General features: G+C 57.5%; 6 protein-coding genes across 6 annotated transcripts; 2 read left to right on the forward strand and 4 right to left on the reverse strand.

Moving 5' to 3' along the window:
- Nucleotides 1-10: 10 nt before the first annotated feature.
- On the reverse strand, nucleotides 11-2,289 carry K452DRAFT_66311 (uncharacterized protein). Its single transcript, XM_033547005.1, has 2 exons — nucleotides 1,180-2,289; nucleotides 11-1,073 (listed from the first exon to the last, which is right to left on the reverse strand). The coding sequence occupies exons 1-2, from the start codon at nucleotides 1,797-1,799 to the stop codon at nucleotides 149-151; spliced, it is 1,545 nt and encodes a 514-aa protein (XP_033402193.1). The 5' UTR covers nucleotides 1,800-2,289; the 3' UTR covers nucleotides 11-148.
- Nucleotides 2,221-4,549, reverse strand: K452DRAFT_294058 (uncharacterized protein; the record flags this gene model as incomplete). The annotated part of the gene is made up of 3 exons (XM_033541654.1): nucleotides 2,221-2,768; nucleotides 2,827-4,093; nucleotides 4,145-4,549. 3 exons carry the CDS (start codon nucleotides 4,547-4,549, stop codon nucleotides 2,221-2,223), a joined length of 2,220 nt encoding a protein of 739 aa, XP_033402194.1.
- Nucleotides 4,550-5,138: 589 nt separating this feature from the next.
- Nucleotides 5,139-6,706, reverse strand: K452DRAFT_282660 (uncharacterized protein). Its single transcript, XM_033539625.1, has one exon. It carries the CDS (start codon nucleotides 6,600-6,602, stop codon nucleotides 5,289-5,291), a length of 1,314 nt encoding a protein of 437 aa, XP_033402195.1. The 5' UTR covers nucleotides 6,603-6,706; the 3' UTR covers nucleotides 5,139-5,288.
- Nucleotides 6,707-7,180: 474 nt separating this feature from the next.
- K452DRAFT_348273 (uncharacterized protein) lies at nucleotides 7,181-9,278 on the forward strand. Its single transcript, XM_033545531.1, has 3 exons — nucleotides 7,181-7,420; nucleotides 7,498-8,728; nucleotides 8,783-9,278. Exons 1-3 carry the CDS (start codon nucleotides 7,210-7,212, stop codon nucleotides 9,063-9,065), a joined length of 1,725 nt encoding a protein of 574 aa, XP_033402196.1. The 5' UTR covers nucleotides 7,181-7,209; the 3' UTR covers nucleotides 9,066-9,278.
- A 309-nt stretch (nucleotides 9,279-9,587) lies between these two features.
- Nucleotides 9,588-11,006, forward strand: K452DRAFT_282662 (uncharacterized protein). The gene is made up of 5 exons (XM_033539626.1): nucleotides 9,588-9,804; nucleotides 9,860-9,929; nucleotides 9,997-10,020; nucleotides 10,119-10,842; nucleotides 10,922-11,006. The coding sequence occupies exons 1-5, from the start codon at nucleotides 9,727-9,729 to the stop codon at nucleotides 10,950-10,952; spliced, it is 927 nt and encodes a 308-aa protein (XP_033402197.1). The 5' UTR covers nucleotides 9,588-9,726; the 3' UTR covers nucleotides 10,953-11,006.
- Nucleotides 11,007-11,324: 318 nt separating this feature from the next.
- Nucleotides 11,325-14,244, reverse strand: K452DRAFT_282664 (uncharacterized protein). Its single transcript, XM_033539627.1, has 3 exons — nucleotides 13,797-14,244; nucleotides 12,519-12,802; nucleotides 11,325-11,941 (listed from the first exon to the last, which is right to left on the reverse strand). The coding sequence occupies exons 1-3, from the start codon at nucleotides 13,912-13,914 to the stop codon at nucleotides 11,795-11,797; spliced, it is 549 nt and encodes a 182-aa protein (XP_033402198.1). The 5' UTR covers nucleotides 13,915-14,244; the 3' UTR covers nucleotides 11,325-11,794.
- Nucleotides 14,245-15,112: the final 868 nt, after the last annotated feature.

Raw genomic sequence — 15,112 nt, forward strand, 5'->3', positions numbered from 1 at the left:
ATAGGTATATATGTCTACGCCGACCTTGCCTAAAGATATGTCGTTGTACGCGACCATTACTCCTCCCGCTCCACCTTCTCGCTCTCTCGCTCCCTCCCGCTCACTTTAGTGAGCTACGGACGCGTGTTAGCGGCGTCGAGGGAGTGGGCTACAGCTCGTCCAGCACGCGCAACCGCCTCGCACCTGCACCCCCTTCTTGCCGCGCATCGGTATCTGTATCCGCATCTGTCTGCGCGCCAAGCACCTCGTCCACGAAAGCAGAGGCTGAGACCGAGGCTGCGGCTGCTGGGGCTGTCTTGTCGTGCTCGTGCTCGTATGAGGGGTTTTGTGTGCCGTCCTGGTGTGCGAGGCGCTCTGCGTGGGAGTCTGAGTCTGTTGACAAGGGAGGCTGCATGCGCTCTGGCGCCGGCTGTGCGGTCTCTGTTTCTGGCTGTGCAGACCCCGCCTCCACCTCCGGCTGCACATCCGGCTGCGCCCGCGCATTGTTCGCGCGCGCCTGATGCAGTATCTCCCTCGCGGGCAACGGGATCTGACCCACACGCTCCGGCGCCGAGCGCGACGCATTCGCGCTCAGCACGCCCTCGCTCGTACCCGCACCCACATCCGCCCCCGCACCGCCCCCGCGCACCATCAGCACCATGACGCCGACAGCGAGCACCACGCCCACAATGGCACAGAGCATGCGACCGCGCCACCTGGCCCTCCCGCGCCCGACCTCGTCCTCGCGCTCCCGCCGCTCAACCACCCTCTTCGCCTCCTCGAGCCGCAGGTCCAGCTGCCGAGCCCGTTCGCGGGCGGCCACGATCCGCGCTTCCATGGTGTTGAGCGCGGCGGCGTGGGGGTCGAAGGCGTCGAGCGCGGAGAGTTGCGTTGCCGTCTCGGTTTCGAGCGCGCTGGTGGCGCTGCGGAAGGTGCTGGAGAGCGATTTGGTGCGCGCTAGGAGCTCGTGTAGCCCGTTGATTGCGTGGTGCAGCGTGGAGACTTTTTCGAGGAGCGTGTAGTAGGTTTCGTCGAGCCGCCGCGTCGACGTCATGGCGGATTCAGAGAGGACGCGCAGGGCGCTGCGCAGCGTGCTGTGTTGGGGGTGGTTAGCCGGCGTTGTGCGTGATGTGGTGGGGACTGCAGCAACGCGGCACGAATACATGCATGCGCGGGATACTGTGCGCGGGGCATACTCACTCCTCCCTAACCCTTCCCATCGCCCTCTCTCTCAACACGTCCTCCGGCCTCACGAGCCCCAAAACCGGTGCTCGCCGCCCCTCCTCCCATTCCTCAAGCGCGCGCACCCCGGCGTCAACATCAACACTGCTCCCAGCGCTGCCACGCTCCTTCTCCCTGCCCCTCTCCCTAGCCCTTCCCCTCTCCTTCTCCTTCTCTTTTTCTTTCTCCTTCTCCTTCTCCTTCTCCCTCCCCCCCACAACCCCCGCCCTCACCAACTCCCCCAGCGACGCCCGCCCAGGCTTCTCGTCGCGCGCGTGCGCCGCGTCCTCGGCATCGCTGCCGTCGCTGCCGCCGCGTCGTCGCGAGCGGCTGTGGCTGCGTCCGCTGAGCCCGTGCACGTGGCGATGGCTGCTATGCCGGTGGTGGTGATGGTGGTGGCCGTGCAAGGAGAGGTGGGAGCGGCGCATGCCGGCACCGCTGCCATTGTTGTTATGGGCGGCGTTGCTGCGGCCGAGCGAGATGGTGTTAGCGCGCAGGAGCTGGGTGCCGCTGCCGCTGCTGCTGTTGCTGTGGCTGTTGCCCGTGCTGTGGTTGCTCGTGCTGGCGTGCGCTTGTTGTTGCTGCTGTGTGGACGCCATGGCGGGCCATGGTGTGTGGGAGGGTGGGAGCGTGGGCCGAGGAGAGAGAGAGGAGGCGAGATGTCGTTGCGCTTGCTGTTGCTGCACGGTGGTTGGTCGTGGCCGCGCTGGGCTGGTCGTGCGGTCGGTGGTGGAGAGCTCGGGGCGAGCGTGGGTGCGCGTTGCGGGGACGGCGTTGCATGGCGTGTCGGGGGTGCCGCTGCGCCGGGTCTTCAGCAAAACAAGTCATCCGCGACCATATAGATAACAATCTCTTAGCAAAAGGAGCATCACAGCTCGACCCTCTAAGTTGGTATCAAAAAAAAAGCAAATCAAGCAACGCCCTACGAAAGTAGTAGTCTACGTGCACCAACATCGGTGCAGCCCAACAAAAGAAACCGCCAACCCCAATACCAAAAATGAAAACAAAACAAAAGAAACCTCAGTCCGAACTCTTCGCTTTCTCCTTATCAGTAGCTTCTGAGATCTTGCCTCCGACCTCGGAGATCTTGTCGCCGGCTTTATGCGCCGTGTCGAGCGCCCAGCCCTTGGCCGCGTTCACTTTATCTGAGAACCACTCCCACCAGTCCTTGCCCTTCTGCTCGCCCTTGCCCTCGCCATCTTTCTCGCCGTCGTTGACGCCGCCTTCACTGGGCTGGGGTTCCGCCTCTTCGGGCTCGGAGGCGGTTGGTGCGGTCGGTTCCACAGCGGCGGACGACGCAGGGGTTGAGGATGCGCTGGCCTTTGCCGAAGACAGGGCTGATGATGTAGCAGTTGAAGACGTAGCGGCAGAGGTAGCGACAGACGACGTGGCGGAGGAAACGGTGCTGGACGTGAGGCTGTGGGCCGGAGGGTCGGCGGGCGCCTCTGCGGAGAAGTCGTCCTCGGAATGCAGTCCCATGGGCTTCAGTGGGAGGCGCAACGTGCCGTTGTTAGGCTTCGGCTCCGCACCAATGCTGTCGCAGAGGATGTTGTAGAGCTCGATGTTTTCTGGGTTCGAGTTAGCTTGTTTCTAGGCAACACAGGGGTAGTATCGAGGAATACTTACGGAAAGGCTCCAGTTTACTGCCAGGCTGATGGGGGAAAGCCGGACCTTTGGCAAGGAAAATAGCGCGCATCAGAGGGTGTTCATGGTCGTACCCATGAATGCCCTTCGGGTAGTATGAGTAGCCGTTTTTCAGGCTTTCCTGTACATCGAATTCCTCCTTGGTGGCAATGGCCCAGCCGGTCTTGGGGAAAATCCAGAGTGGCGCAATGCGGTCGTTGTTCGAAAAGTGGTAACGCGTAGGCATATCCCAGTCTCGAAGATACACTTCGACATTTGGGTTGTTTTCTGTGTTCCTCTTGAGATCATTATATAGCTTCTGCAGATCATTTGGGTTCTTGGGCCGCAAGCCAAAGTGCGGCCATCCTTCTATATGCTCAATAAGACTGGTGTCGATCAGGTCCTCGAGCTGAAGAACTCTGGTTGTATCTGTTGATGCCATGCCGTGATCTGAGACAATAACCAAGTTGACAATCTCGGTGAGGTTGCGCTCCGCAAGTCCACTAACAAGCTTACCAAGCATAGCGTCGACTCTGGTAATGCTACGGTGGACTTCGCTGCTGTTAGGTCCGTAGCGGTGCCCATCTTGATCCACATCAGGCACATAAGCCGCAATTAATTGCGGGCGTGGTTGAATTGCCGCAGCACTTGGGTTCTCCGGGCCAGGCAAATCCAGTAGTCCTAGAATCCTGTTGACCTTGAAATCAAGCTTCTCCGTTCCGTTGTACTTGTCCAGGTGGGCCGGCTGAAACTCTCCAATCATTGCCTCGGAGCCAGGCCACATGTGAACAGCGGTTCTGATACCTTGAGCCTCGGCCGTAGACCACAGAGGGTCACCACCCCACCATTTGCTCTGCATGCTGACTTCCTTGTTGGTGTAGTAGAAGTCTTCCTTCAGCTCGGGGTCCCAGAACGAGTTACCCACAACACCGTGACTCTCCGGGTAGAGCCCGGTGACGATGGTGTAATGATTGGGGAATGTGACGCTCGGGAAACTTGGAAGCATGTAGTTGGGCGAGACGCCCTCATCGATCAGCGACCGCATGGAGGGTGTAATGCCTCGCTGCAGGAAGTCAGCCCGGAAGCCGTCCAGCGAAATGAGTATGGTTGTTGGTGCAAACTCCGACGTGCCATTGGAGAGAAGGACCGGCGGCTTTTTAGGCGCAGGTCTGCTTGAAGACGACGCACTAATCGCTAGTCGAAGAAGACCAGCAACAAGAATGAGGATCGCACCATGTATACAGATGCGCTGGATATGTTGGTATTTCCTCTGCAGAACAAAGTCAGGAGGATTACAGCGATAGGTTGGTTCAGTTCATACCTTTTGCCTCGAGTCCTTTATAATCGACCTTATTCTTTCCTGATCACCTTCGAAGGATTCTCTTGACCTACTGCTCTCACCAGAAGACCTGCCACCTTCTTCCATGTTATACATGAGTTCCGTGCTTTCGCCCCGCGATTGTGATCCACGGCCGCGCCGCAACTCTCGTTGCCTCGGGGCATTGTGGTCGCTATCGCCACGGAATATCCGTCCCAGTCCGCTGCTTGAATCGTGGCCTAACAGCTTCTCCCTTTCGTCCTCTTCCTCTAGCAACTCCTGATCTTCTCGGCGCAGCTCTGTGGATGTTTTGCGCTGGTCGTATAATCCCGACGCCTCATACACAGTCTCATCGTCTGAGAGGATAGACTCGGTGTCTTCGACTTTCTCCCTTTCGCCTTGCGCCATCATGGAGTTCCCGATTGTTGCGATTGTTCTAGCAGCGCACGCATGCTCTGGGCCGTAGGCCTTGTCCAGGTCGTGTTGGACCACCGTGGGAAATCGTATCGCAAAGTCTTTCCGTAAGCGGTTGCACGGTCGCGGTATTCAGTAGAGGGTAATTCGAGGGCCGTATCAACTAGGAGAGTGGAGTTGGGTGGTCTAGGGAGATTACATAGCTGAGGTTTCGAGCTTCGGTCGCGACATCTCGCTTGTCCCGATATGGAACTCAGATGATGCACCTTCACCACGTCAGGCAATGTTAGTAAATAACCAATCAAATTACGAACTTGAAACTAGTGAGAAATTGCCTGACCTTGAAATACTAACTGGTTGGAACCCCTTGTCTCTGGAAACTGCCCAGAGGTTTGTTAAGTATTGTGATGATAGCTATCTTTTGTATATACTAGCTTATGCACAAATTTATCTGATCTTAGTATAGCATTCGCAATAGTCATGGACATTTATACAATTGTCAAAGCCTTTGAACAGATCTGTGGACAAATATGCCAACCCGACCTACAGACATGAATGCTACCCCTGATCCTGACATTTAAAAGCTGGTTTCATGGAGCGGATTTAAAGTTGCTTGTGAACGAATATACAAAAGCCTGTCTACATGTATGTACAGAATGATATAATACTTTTCAGCGCTCACAAGATTACCGCATGGTTGATTTGGTCTCGTCTTCACTAGGAATGTAGCAAATCAGGGCATTTGTACGACCACCTCCAAGTCCTCTGGCGGCGGTCCTACGGTCCAGCGTGCCTTTGACTTTCTCACCTCCAAGTGACTTTGAACGAGCATGACGAGCCAAATATGCGGAGCAACCTGCCCCCAACAGAACAGCCAGACCATTCCCAATCCTTCCGCCTCTTTACCGTCTGTCCTGTCGGATCCAATGTCGTTTGAAATGTTTCTTTGGCACGAGACGTTTTCAAGATAACCCTTTTCAAGCAATTCTTGCATTCCAGTCCAAAACTCGTACTGCCTGTCCAATCTCCAGGTAGAGGTATCGAACATCCAGCACCCGCGATCTGTATCATTTATGGGCCGGGACACAAATGCCGGGCGATAATGCTTTTCCAAAGGTAAATTTTCAACATACTGTTCTAGCAACTCAGTCATCTCATTGAAAGATGTCTTATTGCTGACAGATGCGGACGGTGAAAAGAGCTTGATCGGAAGGGAGGCAAAGTCGTAATTTGCTGGACCTTCGTTGCGATAGGCAGACCCATCAGAGGCTCCCTTATTTTTCTCACTCGTGTCTTTCACCAGACTAGTTGAAGCATCTTGGTCCGCTTGCGAGGCTCGGTCTTGTACGTCGTTGGCATCGTCTTGTAACGATGACTGCGAGAGTAGAAATGTTGTTTCTGCTGTCCTGTCACAGTTTGAGCGCCTCGTTTCCATCGCCTCTTCCGGAGACGAGGGAGCTAAGACATTGTGTACGGCCATTGGGGCTGGGTCAACATAATTCTCTGACTGTGATTTTAGACTTGAAATAGGTGCTCCCATGGATGATGTGGGTGTTTGCCAGTCGCCTAATCCATAATCTTCAGGCAGTTGAGAGCTTGGCATTTGCGAATTCATGCTACCTGGAAGTTTCGGGGACATCTCCGGAGACTGGAAGTTTGAGGTTGTTGCATGCTGGGGATTTTCATCCATCTGAGCATCATCAAATGGCTCGTTGATTTCTGATCCTGGAGATAGACGAAGACGTTTCGAGGGCCTTTCCAAGATGGGAGAACTTCCCATAGGATCTGACGACAGCCATTCGTCCGGAAAGGAAGAAAACAAATCACTTTGCAATGCAGCAATCCCTTGCTGCGTGTCTTCAATGAAGGTTTGAGAGTCTGTTCTCTGCAGACCCACATTTCCATGTGACTGAGTTGTGGAAGGTTGCCCATGGGGCTCTGGATTCTCAATGTTTTCTGATAGTTGAGTCGCTTGAGCGCTGGTACCGAAACTTCCAAAGTCCGGAGCTTCGTCAAAGTGTGCCAGTGCTTTGGCACCAGGAGCCATATGTGATGCCCGAGAGGTGTTACCTGCGGCTGGGAGGTGCTGAGCTGGCCCTTTCACTGCGCCTTCCCTATCTGCCAAATCGACCCTGCCAATATCATTTTGGCCGGACGCAGACGAAGATGCTCTGTCTCTAGGATGATCCAGTGCTGCTCCGTCCCTATTCCGACTGGAATCTCTTCGGGGAACCCCTGTTTGAGGCTGGTCGGGCTCGTTTTCAGCGTCTTTATCAAATTTGATTTTTGCCGTGAAGTCGCCAGCTAGTTCAAAATCGTTATAAGCTTCAGCCAGCGCTCTGTAGCGCTCGTCATCCTTGCGGGAAGTAGGAGCTGAGATGTGAACCAAAATATCCATATCTAAAAGTGGGAGGTAAAGGACATTTGTTCGAGGGCAAAGAGGCCATCCTGATGAAAGTACTGGGACCGACCTCGCAAAAGCTGAAAGGAAATGTTAACAAAGCATGATTTGACGGAAGAAGAGTAGGCAACAGGGTCGAGGCTCACCGCCCGCTTCGAGACGGCTTGCATCGCTTAGTCACAATGCCAAGATATCAAAATTCCGTCCGCGCCCACAACACCATCGCCTACGCTATCACCGTATCGCAGCAACAATGGCGCCCGCTTCGCTTCTGGATTTGATTTCCGCGCTGCCCACCAGCGAAAGCTGGGGCCCTCCGGTCTCCAGCGAAACCATGCTCGAGGGCGTTCCTTATGCGCCTTACTCGAAAGCCGACAGGCTGGGGCGTATGGCCGACTGGACCGAGGGCAAGGACCGTGAGGGTCGCGGTGGTCGCCAGCAGTACGGCAACAGAGCCTACAGAGGTGTGTTCTTAATGTCTGGGTTAAATTCCAGCGCAACCTTGATTCGCACTTGAAGGCACCTACTAACGACTTGCTAGATCAGCAGGTTTACGGCGCCTCGCAAGCCAGCAACCCCTTCGCGATCCAGGCCGCCGAGGAGGAAGCTACCTTCTCCGTCGTCGACAACACCCGTACTTCTACTAGGACCCGGGGCTTTGGCCGCGGCGGTGGAACCGTCTTCCGTGGCCGCGGACAGCGTGGCGGCGCAGCCCAGCGCGGTGGCAGGGGAACCTTCCAACGTGTTGGCGGTAGGCCCCAGCAGGGCGGTTACGACAGCCGTGGTGGACGTGGTGGCCGCGGTGGTAGGCGTTTCGGTTGGAGGGACGACAAACCGCAGCGCAACCGGGATGCTTCCGTTCAAGTCAAGCCGGACTGGTCGGTTCTGGAGGAGATTGACTTTGCGCGTCTCTCCAAGCTTAACCTCGAGACCCCCGATGGAGAGGACCTCGACAACTACGGCTTCCTCTACTACTACGACCGTACCTACGACAAGGCGCCCGGTGCCGTTACCTCGCAGAAGAAGCTCAACGTTCTCGACCGCGCGGCCTACAATGTCTCTACGTCGAGCGATCCTATCATTCAGGAGCTTGCCGAGAAGGACGAGGCTACTGTTTTCGCTACCGACAGCATCCTGTCCCTCCTCATGTGCGCGCCCAAGTCCGTATACCCCTGGGACTTGGTGTTCACTCGCCGCCGCAAGCAGGTCTTCATTGACAAGCGCGAGAACTCCAACATTGACATGGTCACCGTCAACGAGAACGCGACTGACGCGCCGCTGGAGACTTCTGAGGGCAACAAGGACGTCATCAACAACCCCAACGCTCTCATGATGGAGGCTACCCACATCAACAACGTCTTCCCTCTCCAGGTCGTCACCGAGTCCCAGTCTGCCAAGCGCGACATGCCCCACGCCCACCCCTTCTACAACGAGGAGGAGGAGACCGACCCGCCCGCGTCCAAGGCCTACAGGTACCGCCGTTTCGACCTCTCGCTCGAGCGCGATGAGGAGCCCCTCCACCTGGTTGTCCGTACGGAGCTTGACGCCGTTGTCAAGAACAACATCAACGGCGAGGACCAGTTCCTGACGATCAAGGCCCTGAACGAGTTCGACAACAAGGCCCAAGGCAGCGGTGGTGCTCTTGACTGGCGCACCAAGCTTGCCAGCCAGCGTGGTGCTGTTCTTGCCACTGAGATGAAGAACAACTCTTGCAAGCTGGCTCGCTGGACTGTCCAGTCCATCCTCGCCAAGGCCGATACTATGAAGCTTGGGTGAGTTTTACACGTATGAAGTCTGCTTTCAGATAAGCTAACAGATGTTACTAGTTTCGTCTCTCGTTCCAACCCTAGGAACAACAACGACCACGTCATCCTGGGTGTTCTCAGCAACAAGCCTCGCGAGTTTGCTACCCAGATGACGCTCAACCTGGGCAACGGCTGGGGTATCGTCCGCACCATTGTCGATATGCTGCTCAAGGAGCCCGAGGGCAAGTACGTCCTCGTCAAGGACCCCAACAAGCCCGTTCTGCGCTTGTACCAGGTCCCGGAGAACACCTTCGAGGAGGAGAACGAGGCTGAGGCCGTGGGTGACAACGAGGATGAGGAATAGATGTGAGGGTTGATTAGCGATATGCTCTACGACATGGTTATGGAATCTTGAGCGAGGTATAAGACTTCGGATACCTGGCTCACAAAAGCAATGAGATAATTCTGTTTAGATTTCAGTTCCGGATGTAGTGACAGTCAATTGAGGGATACCCAAGGGGAATAGCGTTTGGAGATGACTAGACAGCTATGATTTCATTGGGTAGAGTGCCTTCCGATGCTCACGACAGGTGACACGCCACAAGCATGAGCCTCGCTTCATGCCAACGGACACTCACCTTTGTACATCCACCTAAACCTCAACGCAGCAAATCACAACCACGAAGTTGCAAATTGATTCGAGCGATATGGTTCCATCTCAGCCCACTGCCTACCCAAAACGTCATAGCCGCGGAGAAGATGCTTATCAGGCACGATAAGCCCCGCGGCAGATCGACTTGAGCTTCTCCGTGGGCCGTGGAAACAGCCGCCAGCCTGTCACAGCTCGTACAGAGCCGTTACGTTAGACATCTACATCATCTCTCACGGTCTGGAGACCTGGCAGCGGAGAGCATTGTGCCATTGACTGATTTCTTTGCAGTTGAGCCTACGCAGTCCCTAGCTATCGACCTGATCTTCCGAGCCCACCACCTGATACACCACGCCGCGCAAGAGATCGACCCATCATGTCTGCAAACACACACCACGACGAGGCGAAGCTGGAGTCGGAGCATTTCTCGCCGTATCGTCCGGACGGAAAGCTGGTGGGCTACACATGGAGTTCTGCGAGCTGGTGATCGGCTTCTGACTTGAGGATAGTATGGCTTCGTGTGCGTCGTTACCGGCGCCACGCAGCCCATTGGGACGGCTATTACAATGGAACTTGCAGGTGAGTGGAATCCATGGCCCTGGAACAAGGGATACTGTTTTAAGAAAATGACTGACGGCTTTCACAGCTCACGGTGCTGCCTGTATCTACGGTACGCCCCTCGCTCGTCCCCCACACTCGCACCCCGCATCCATTGAACCCCAGAACCGCATCCGTCACAATCACATGCTAACAATGGGCCGGGCGCAGCATGCTCGGACATGCCTAACAGCGACTACAAAGGACTGGCGGCGGCCGTTAACGAAACGCACCCCAACACGAAAGTGATCGGGTATCCGTACCACATCGCGACGGAAGAAGACACGCTGCAGCTGATCGACGACGTGCTGAACGCGTGGGGCCGGCTGGATGTGTGGGTGACGTCGTCAGGACTACTGGGTCCGCCCTCGCTGGCCGCTACGACGCCGGCTGTGCTGCGCGACCTGTTCTCGCACAACGCGATGGCGCCCTTTTTTGCGCTCAAGTACGCGCCGCCGGCCATGGCAAAGACGACGCCCAAGGGCAACTACCCCAATGCCGCACCCAAAGATGTACCCTACGGCTCCATAATCGTTGTCAGCTCCGTGGCCAGCTCCTACGGCGGATGCTGGGGCCCCGGCTTCACCATGAGCTCCCATGCCGCGTTGGGTGTGGTGCGCGCTGGTGTTGCCGCCCTCAAGGGAACTGGTGTCCGCATCAACTGCATCTCCCCCGGCCAGATCGATATGGGAATCGATCTCAAGAGCTTCGACATGCGCGGCATGACCTCGCAGCTGCCGCCGCACGACCTGCAGGCCCCCGAGATGCAGAAGTTGAACATTGGGCTGGAGCGCGCGGGCATGCCGCAGGAGATTGGGCGCGCCGCCGGGTTCCTGGCTAGTGGCTTTAGCAGCTACATCACCGGCGCAAACCTGGTTGTCGATGGCGGTGCGACGTATGTTTATTTTCCCCCTCTCTTTCTCCCCTCTGTCCGAGGGGCTTGCTTCCCGATAACGGGGTTGACGCTGAGGCAGGACTATGAACCCCCTGACGGTGCCCGTTTGAGTGGGTTTCTAGCTGCACTGTCTCCAGTCTATGGCCCCACGAGGTCTCGTCCCCACGCCCTCACCGGCGAGAGAGATTCACCGGCCAGCGACATAGCCAATGGAACTTTTAACAGGTCGTCTTTGAGATCGTATATATCACCTATCATATTAAGTTGTTCTACGTTCGAAACTTCGATAACACTTTCTCAATATCTTAATATCTTAGAAAGTGTATATGTACCCTCTACAGATTGTTTCTTGCCCAGCCACAAGCCTGAGCCCTAAACGTAGCAGAGAGATCAACCCCACAACGCACACAAACGACTAATCTGCAGCAGGGTTACATTTCCAGGCCGTAAGTACATCCATTGTACGAAGACGCACGAAGATCCTAAAGACGGTGAAGCCCGCATGACAACGACACAAGCACGAAACCCGGACAAAGTTCGCAGCAGCGGAGGCACACGAGCCCTCGCCAGTGGTGCCAGTATCATAGCTCGCAGCCGCAGCGGGCAAAACCACGCACGTCAGTGCCGTCTTTCCTGTTCGGGCGGCTCGCACAGCTCCTATACTCCATACAGTGATCGTACAGTATCCCTGCCTCCACGCAGCAGCAGAAGGGGACCTCTCGACTCCACCAGCTTTAATGCCCGCAGGTATCGCGCTTGTCCTGCTCCACTGCAGACGCCAGCACCTCTTCGCACCAGCAGGCCGCTCCGTTGCTCTTCCATTGTCGGAGCGGCACTGACAGCCTGCCTTACCGGTTCCACAACATCAACACAATACCCAAACAAGCCTGCACCACAAACACCCCCAACAATTAACCACACACACGCCCCCCTAGGAGTACGTAGGCACCTATCACGCCTTTCCCCCCTCGCCTCTCATCCGCTCCATCTCCCGTGCAGGGGGCAGCGTGTCCGGTCCAAACGACATAGGCAGCAGCTCGCCCAGCGAGCGCACCTCGTACTCGCCGTCGCGGTTATGCATGAAGATGGGCGTGTCGAGCTAGATGCGTTGGCAGGAGTGTTAGCAAGCGGTCGCTGCTGAAGCGCTATGAATCGCTATGGGATGGAGGGGGAGGGGAGATTCTTTGTCTCCTCTCTAACCCTTCTCCCCTCCTCTCTACCTCTCAACCCAACCCCCCAACCCCTCTCACCAAAAAGGTAAACTACCCTTGAGGGAGGGCCGGTGCTGGTGTACAATATGCAATCCACGCTGGCTTGGCCCCTGCCGCTGCACGCGCTGACTAGCTAGCTGATGTGCTGACTAGTTAGCAGCCTTGCTGGGTCTGCGAGTAAGGCAGGCGGGCCGCCAGGCGGGCGGACGGGCAGGTGGGCCATGCCGTGCCAGGACCCTGACCGACCGGGACCCTCGTCTCAGGGACAGAGACGACGGTCTAAGGCCTGAGGGCTGAGGATCACTTGCTCTCCACGTGTCTGACAGCACCAGCACCAGCACCCCTCACCCCTCACAACCACCCAAAAAACCCACCCAAAAAATACAGACAAAATAAAAGCACACCCCAAAAAATAACAATAACAATAAAAAACCAAACAAAGAAATAAAAACAAAAGCAACTCACATCCAAAAACTCCCTCAAAAACTGGCGACACATGCCGCACGGGCTCGCAAAGCCCTGGATATCCGTCGCGACGCCCACGGCCTTGACGCCGCCGCGCCGCAGCCCGGCTTGCACGACTGCCGTGCCGACGGCTACGCGCTCGGCGCAGGTGCCGACGGGGTAGGCGGCGTTTTCGACGTTGGCGCCTTGGATTATGGTCGGTGTGGTGGTGGGGGGGGTTTGGGGGTTGCTGCTGCTGGGGTGCAGGAGCAGGGCGCAGCCGACGCGGAAGGAGGAGTAGGGGCCTGTGGTTGTTGGGAGGCGTTAGTTTGGTTTGGTTACTGTAGGTGTGTTGCTGTGCTGTGCTGTGCTGTGCTGTGCTGTGCTGTGGTGTAGGAGGAGTATGGTGGGGGTTTGGGGCTGGGTTGGGTTGGGTTGCGGCGCATGTGTGGCTGCTTGGGTATGGTAGGCGCGTATAGGTAGGTGAGATGTCTAGAGTACCTAGGTAGACACACGCAGCGCAGCAAGTACGCCACTCGCGCTCTCCTGCGTGGACTCGTAGAGTAGAGCAAGCAGGCGTGCCCCAGAGCACTCTAGCAAGACAAGGCAAGACAAGGCAAGGCAAGACAAGCGGGGAAGGCGCGGCCGGCGAGCAGCGAGCAGCGGGGCGACGGAGACCCCTCCACCGACACCTAGAGACAAGCTTAACGCGACCCGCCTCGCTCTCGCTCGCTCGCGGCACGGCAGGGCGCCACCAGCACGGCAAGGGGCGAGCCTCGGCTTGGCTTTGTCCCGCGCTCGCAGGAGTGCGGTAGCGAGAAGAGGCGTTTTGCTTGCTTGCTTGTCTGCTCTGCTCTGCCGTGCCCGGCTGGCTGGCTGGCTGGCTAGACGCCGACGCAGACGCAGACCCTCCCAGCGCATCCTAGGTAGGTGTCCTGTCTGCTCTGCTCTGCCCCGCCAGCCAGTGTGCCATTTGTCTCGCGCTCACCCGCCCGCTTGCTTGTCCGCTTGCTCCGCGTACTCCGCTCACCATACCCTAGGTATGTAGGTATGCATGCTTGCTCCCGCCGCGCCAGGGCGCTGCCGCTCCACGCCATCTCACCCACACACTTGCCCACCAAGCCGTGCCGTGCCGCGCGACCCTTTCGCTGGTGTAGAGTAGGGTAGGAATTGGTTCCGCCAGCCGGCGCTGGAGGCGCTTCCCACGCCGAAGACGCTTCTCATGCCGATGGCTGTGCTGATGCTGGTGCTTGTGCTTGTGTTGACAGAGGCAGGAATGAAAGAAGAGACGTCACGTACAATAAGCCCTCCCGCGCGCATCGAGGCTCTTCTCCGTCAAGGCGCGGACTTCCTCGGCCGTGAGGCCGTGGTGCAGCGACTGTGCCGGTGTCGTCGTTGTCGTTGTTGCGTCGGGCATTGCGCTGTGACTGTGGGGGGTTAGTGCTGCGGATATGTATGTATGTGTGTATGGCTTGGGCGCGCGCGCGCTGCTCGGACGGATGCGCGGAGGTTGGTTGGTGGTGCTGAGGGATGGAGTCGCAGAGGTTGGTTGCTTGATTGCTTGCTTGCTTGCTTGGTACGGAGTAAGGTACCTAAGGTAAGGTGAGGTGGTTCCTCTACGCAGGGAGGCGAACTGCAGGCAAGCAGTAGAGTACACAAAGAGACGACGACGACAATGGTGACGATGACGACAAGGACGAGGACGAGTCTACGAGTAGCTGCGGGCTCGGAGAGGGGCCAAAGGAGGGGTCGGGGGAGGGGCCAGACAGCTGACAGCTCGCTAGCAGGAGGAGTCGTGGGACGGGTCAGGTTGGATTGGGAGGGGCAGCTGCAAGGCAAGGTCGCAGGGCCCTGGCCAGGCATGGACGCCAGCAACCAGGCAGGAGGCGGCGCAGATCCGCGGCGGGGAAAGACGGCAAGCCGTGAGCCGTGAGCCGTGAGCCGTGGCCGTGGCCGTGGCCTCGCGGGCGCCGGGCGCGGCGACGGGGACCTTACCTAGCGATGGATGCTTGGATGGGCGATGACGATGACGAACAACGAGGTTAGTACCTCCTGTACCTACCTAGCGCGCAAGGGCCGCTTTGGCTCCTCTCTTGCTGGCTCCTCTCTCCAATCGAAGTAACTATGTACGCACGCTACGTCTCCGCTCGGCGGCGCTGCCCGTCCGTCCATCCATCCCTGCCATCCATCCACTCGCTCGCTCGCTTTCAAGCTCTGACGAGCGAGCTTGCAGCCCAGACCGGTAAGGTAACAACGTGCGCGACGTCGTCCGTGCACCGCGCCCGTCAGTGCTTTAGTTTCGCATATGCCCTTCCGTGCCTTTTTGACTTTGTAATTAGATCTAGGTATGTACTGTGCTGTGCTGTGCTGTACCTTGACAGCGACAACAGCAGCAGCAGCAGCATCAACAGACGGAAACAACAACCACAACCCACCAGCAACCACCTACCAAGGCAGCCAAACAGCGGCCCGTCACACACCCCAGGCCCGGGGCAGCGCGTGGCAATGCCGAAGCGAGAAGTCGCTCGCGACCACGAGGCGCGGCGTGGCAGAGGCCAAGAGCGGCCCAGCGGCACGTGGGGCGGGCAAAAGCGTGGTGAGCGCGTGGGGGCGCG

This window comes from Aplosporella prunicola, assembly GCF_010093885.1.
Source record: "Aplosporella prunicola CBS 121167 unplaced genomic scaffold K452scaffold_2, whole genome shotgun sequence".
Taxonomy (NCBI): domain Eukaryota; kingdom Fungi; phylum Ascomycota; class Dothideomycetes; order Botryosphaeriales; family Aplosporellaceae; genus Aplosporella; species Aplosporella prunicola.

Bases quoted from the DNA above. Each gene is read 5' to 3' on its own strand.
- K452DRAFT_66311 (XM_033547005.1), bottom strand. From the start codon at position 1,799: ATGGCGTCCACACAGCAGCAACAACAAGCGCACGCCAGCACGAGCAAC. The intron at 1,074-1,179 runs GTGAGTATGCCC...CCCCCAACACAG, and splicing joins ATGGGAAGGGTTAGGGAGGA to CACGCTGCGCAGCGCCCTGC.
- K452DRAFT_282664 (XM_033539627.1), bottom strand. From the start codon at position 13,914: ATGCCCGACGCAACAACGACAACGACGACACCGGCACAGTCGCTGCAC. The intron at 12,803-13,796 runs GTACGTGACGTC...CAACAACCACAG, and splicing joins TGCGCGCGGGAGGGCTTATT to GCCCCTACTCCTCCTTCCGC. The intron at 11,942-12,518 runs GTGAGTTGCTTT...CAACGCATCTAG, and splicing joins TTTTGAGGGAGTTTTTGGAT to CTCGACACGCCCATCTTCAT.
- K452DRAFT_348273 (XM_033545531.1), top strand. From the start codon at position 7,210: ATGGCGCCCGCTTCGCTTCTGGATTTGATTTCCGCGCTGCCCACCAGC. The intron at 7,421-7,497 runs GTGTGTTCTTAA...ACGACTTGCTAG, and splicing joins CGGCAACAGAGCCTACAGAG to ATCAGCAGGTTTACGGCGCC. The intron at 8,729-8,782 runs GTGAGTTTTACA...AGATGTTACTAG, and splicing joins GCCGATACTATGAAGCTTGG to TTTCGTCTCTCGTTCCAACC.
- K452DRAFT_282662 (XM_033539626.1), top strand. From the start codon at position 9,727: ATGTCTGCAAACACACACCACGACGAGGCGAAGCTGGAGTCGGAGCAT. The intron at 9,805-9,859 runs GTGGGCTACACA...ACTTGAGGATAG, and splicing joins ATCGTCCGGACGGAAAGCTG to TATGGCTTCGTGTGCGTCGT. The intron at 9,930-9,996 runs GTGAGTGGAATC...CGGCTTTCACAG, and splicing joins TATTACAATGGAACTTGCAG to CTCACGGTGCTGCCTGTATC.
- K452DRAFT_282660 (XM_033539625.1), bottom strand. From the start codon at position 6,602: ATGGCTCCTGGTGCCAAAGCACTGGCACACTTTGACGAAGCTCCGGAC.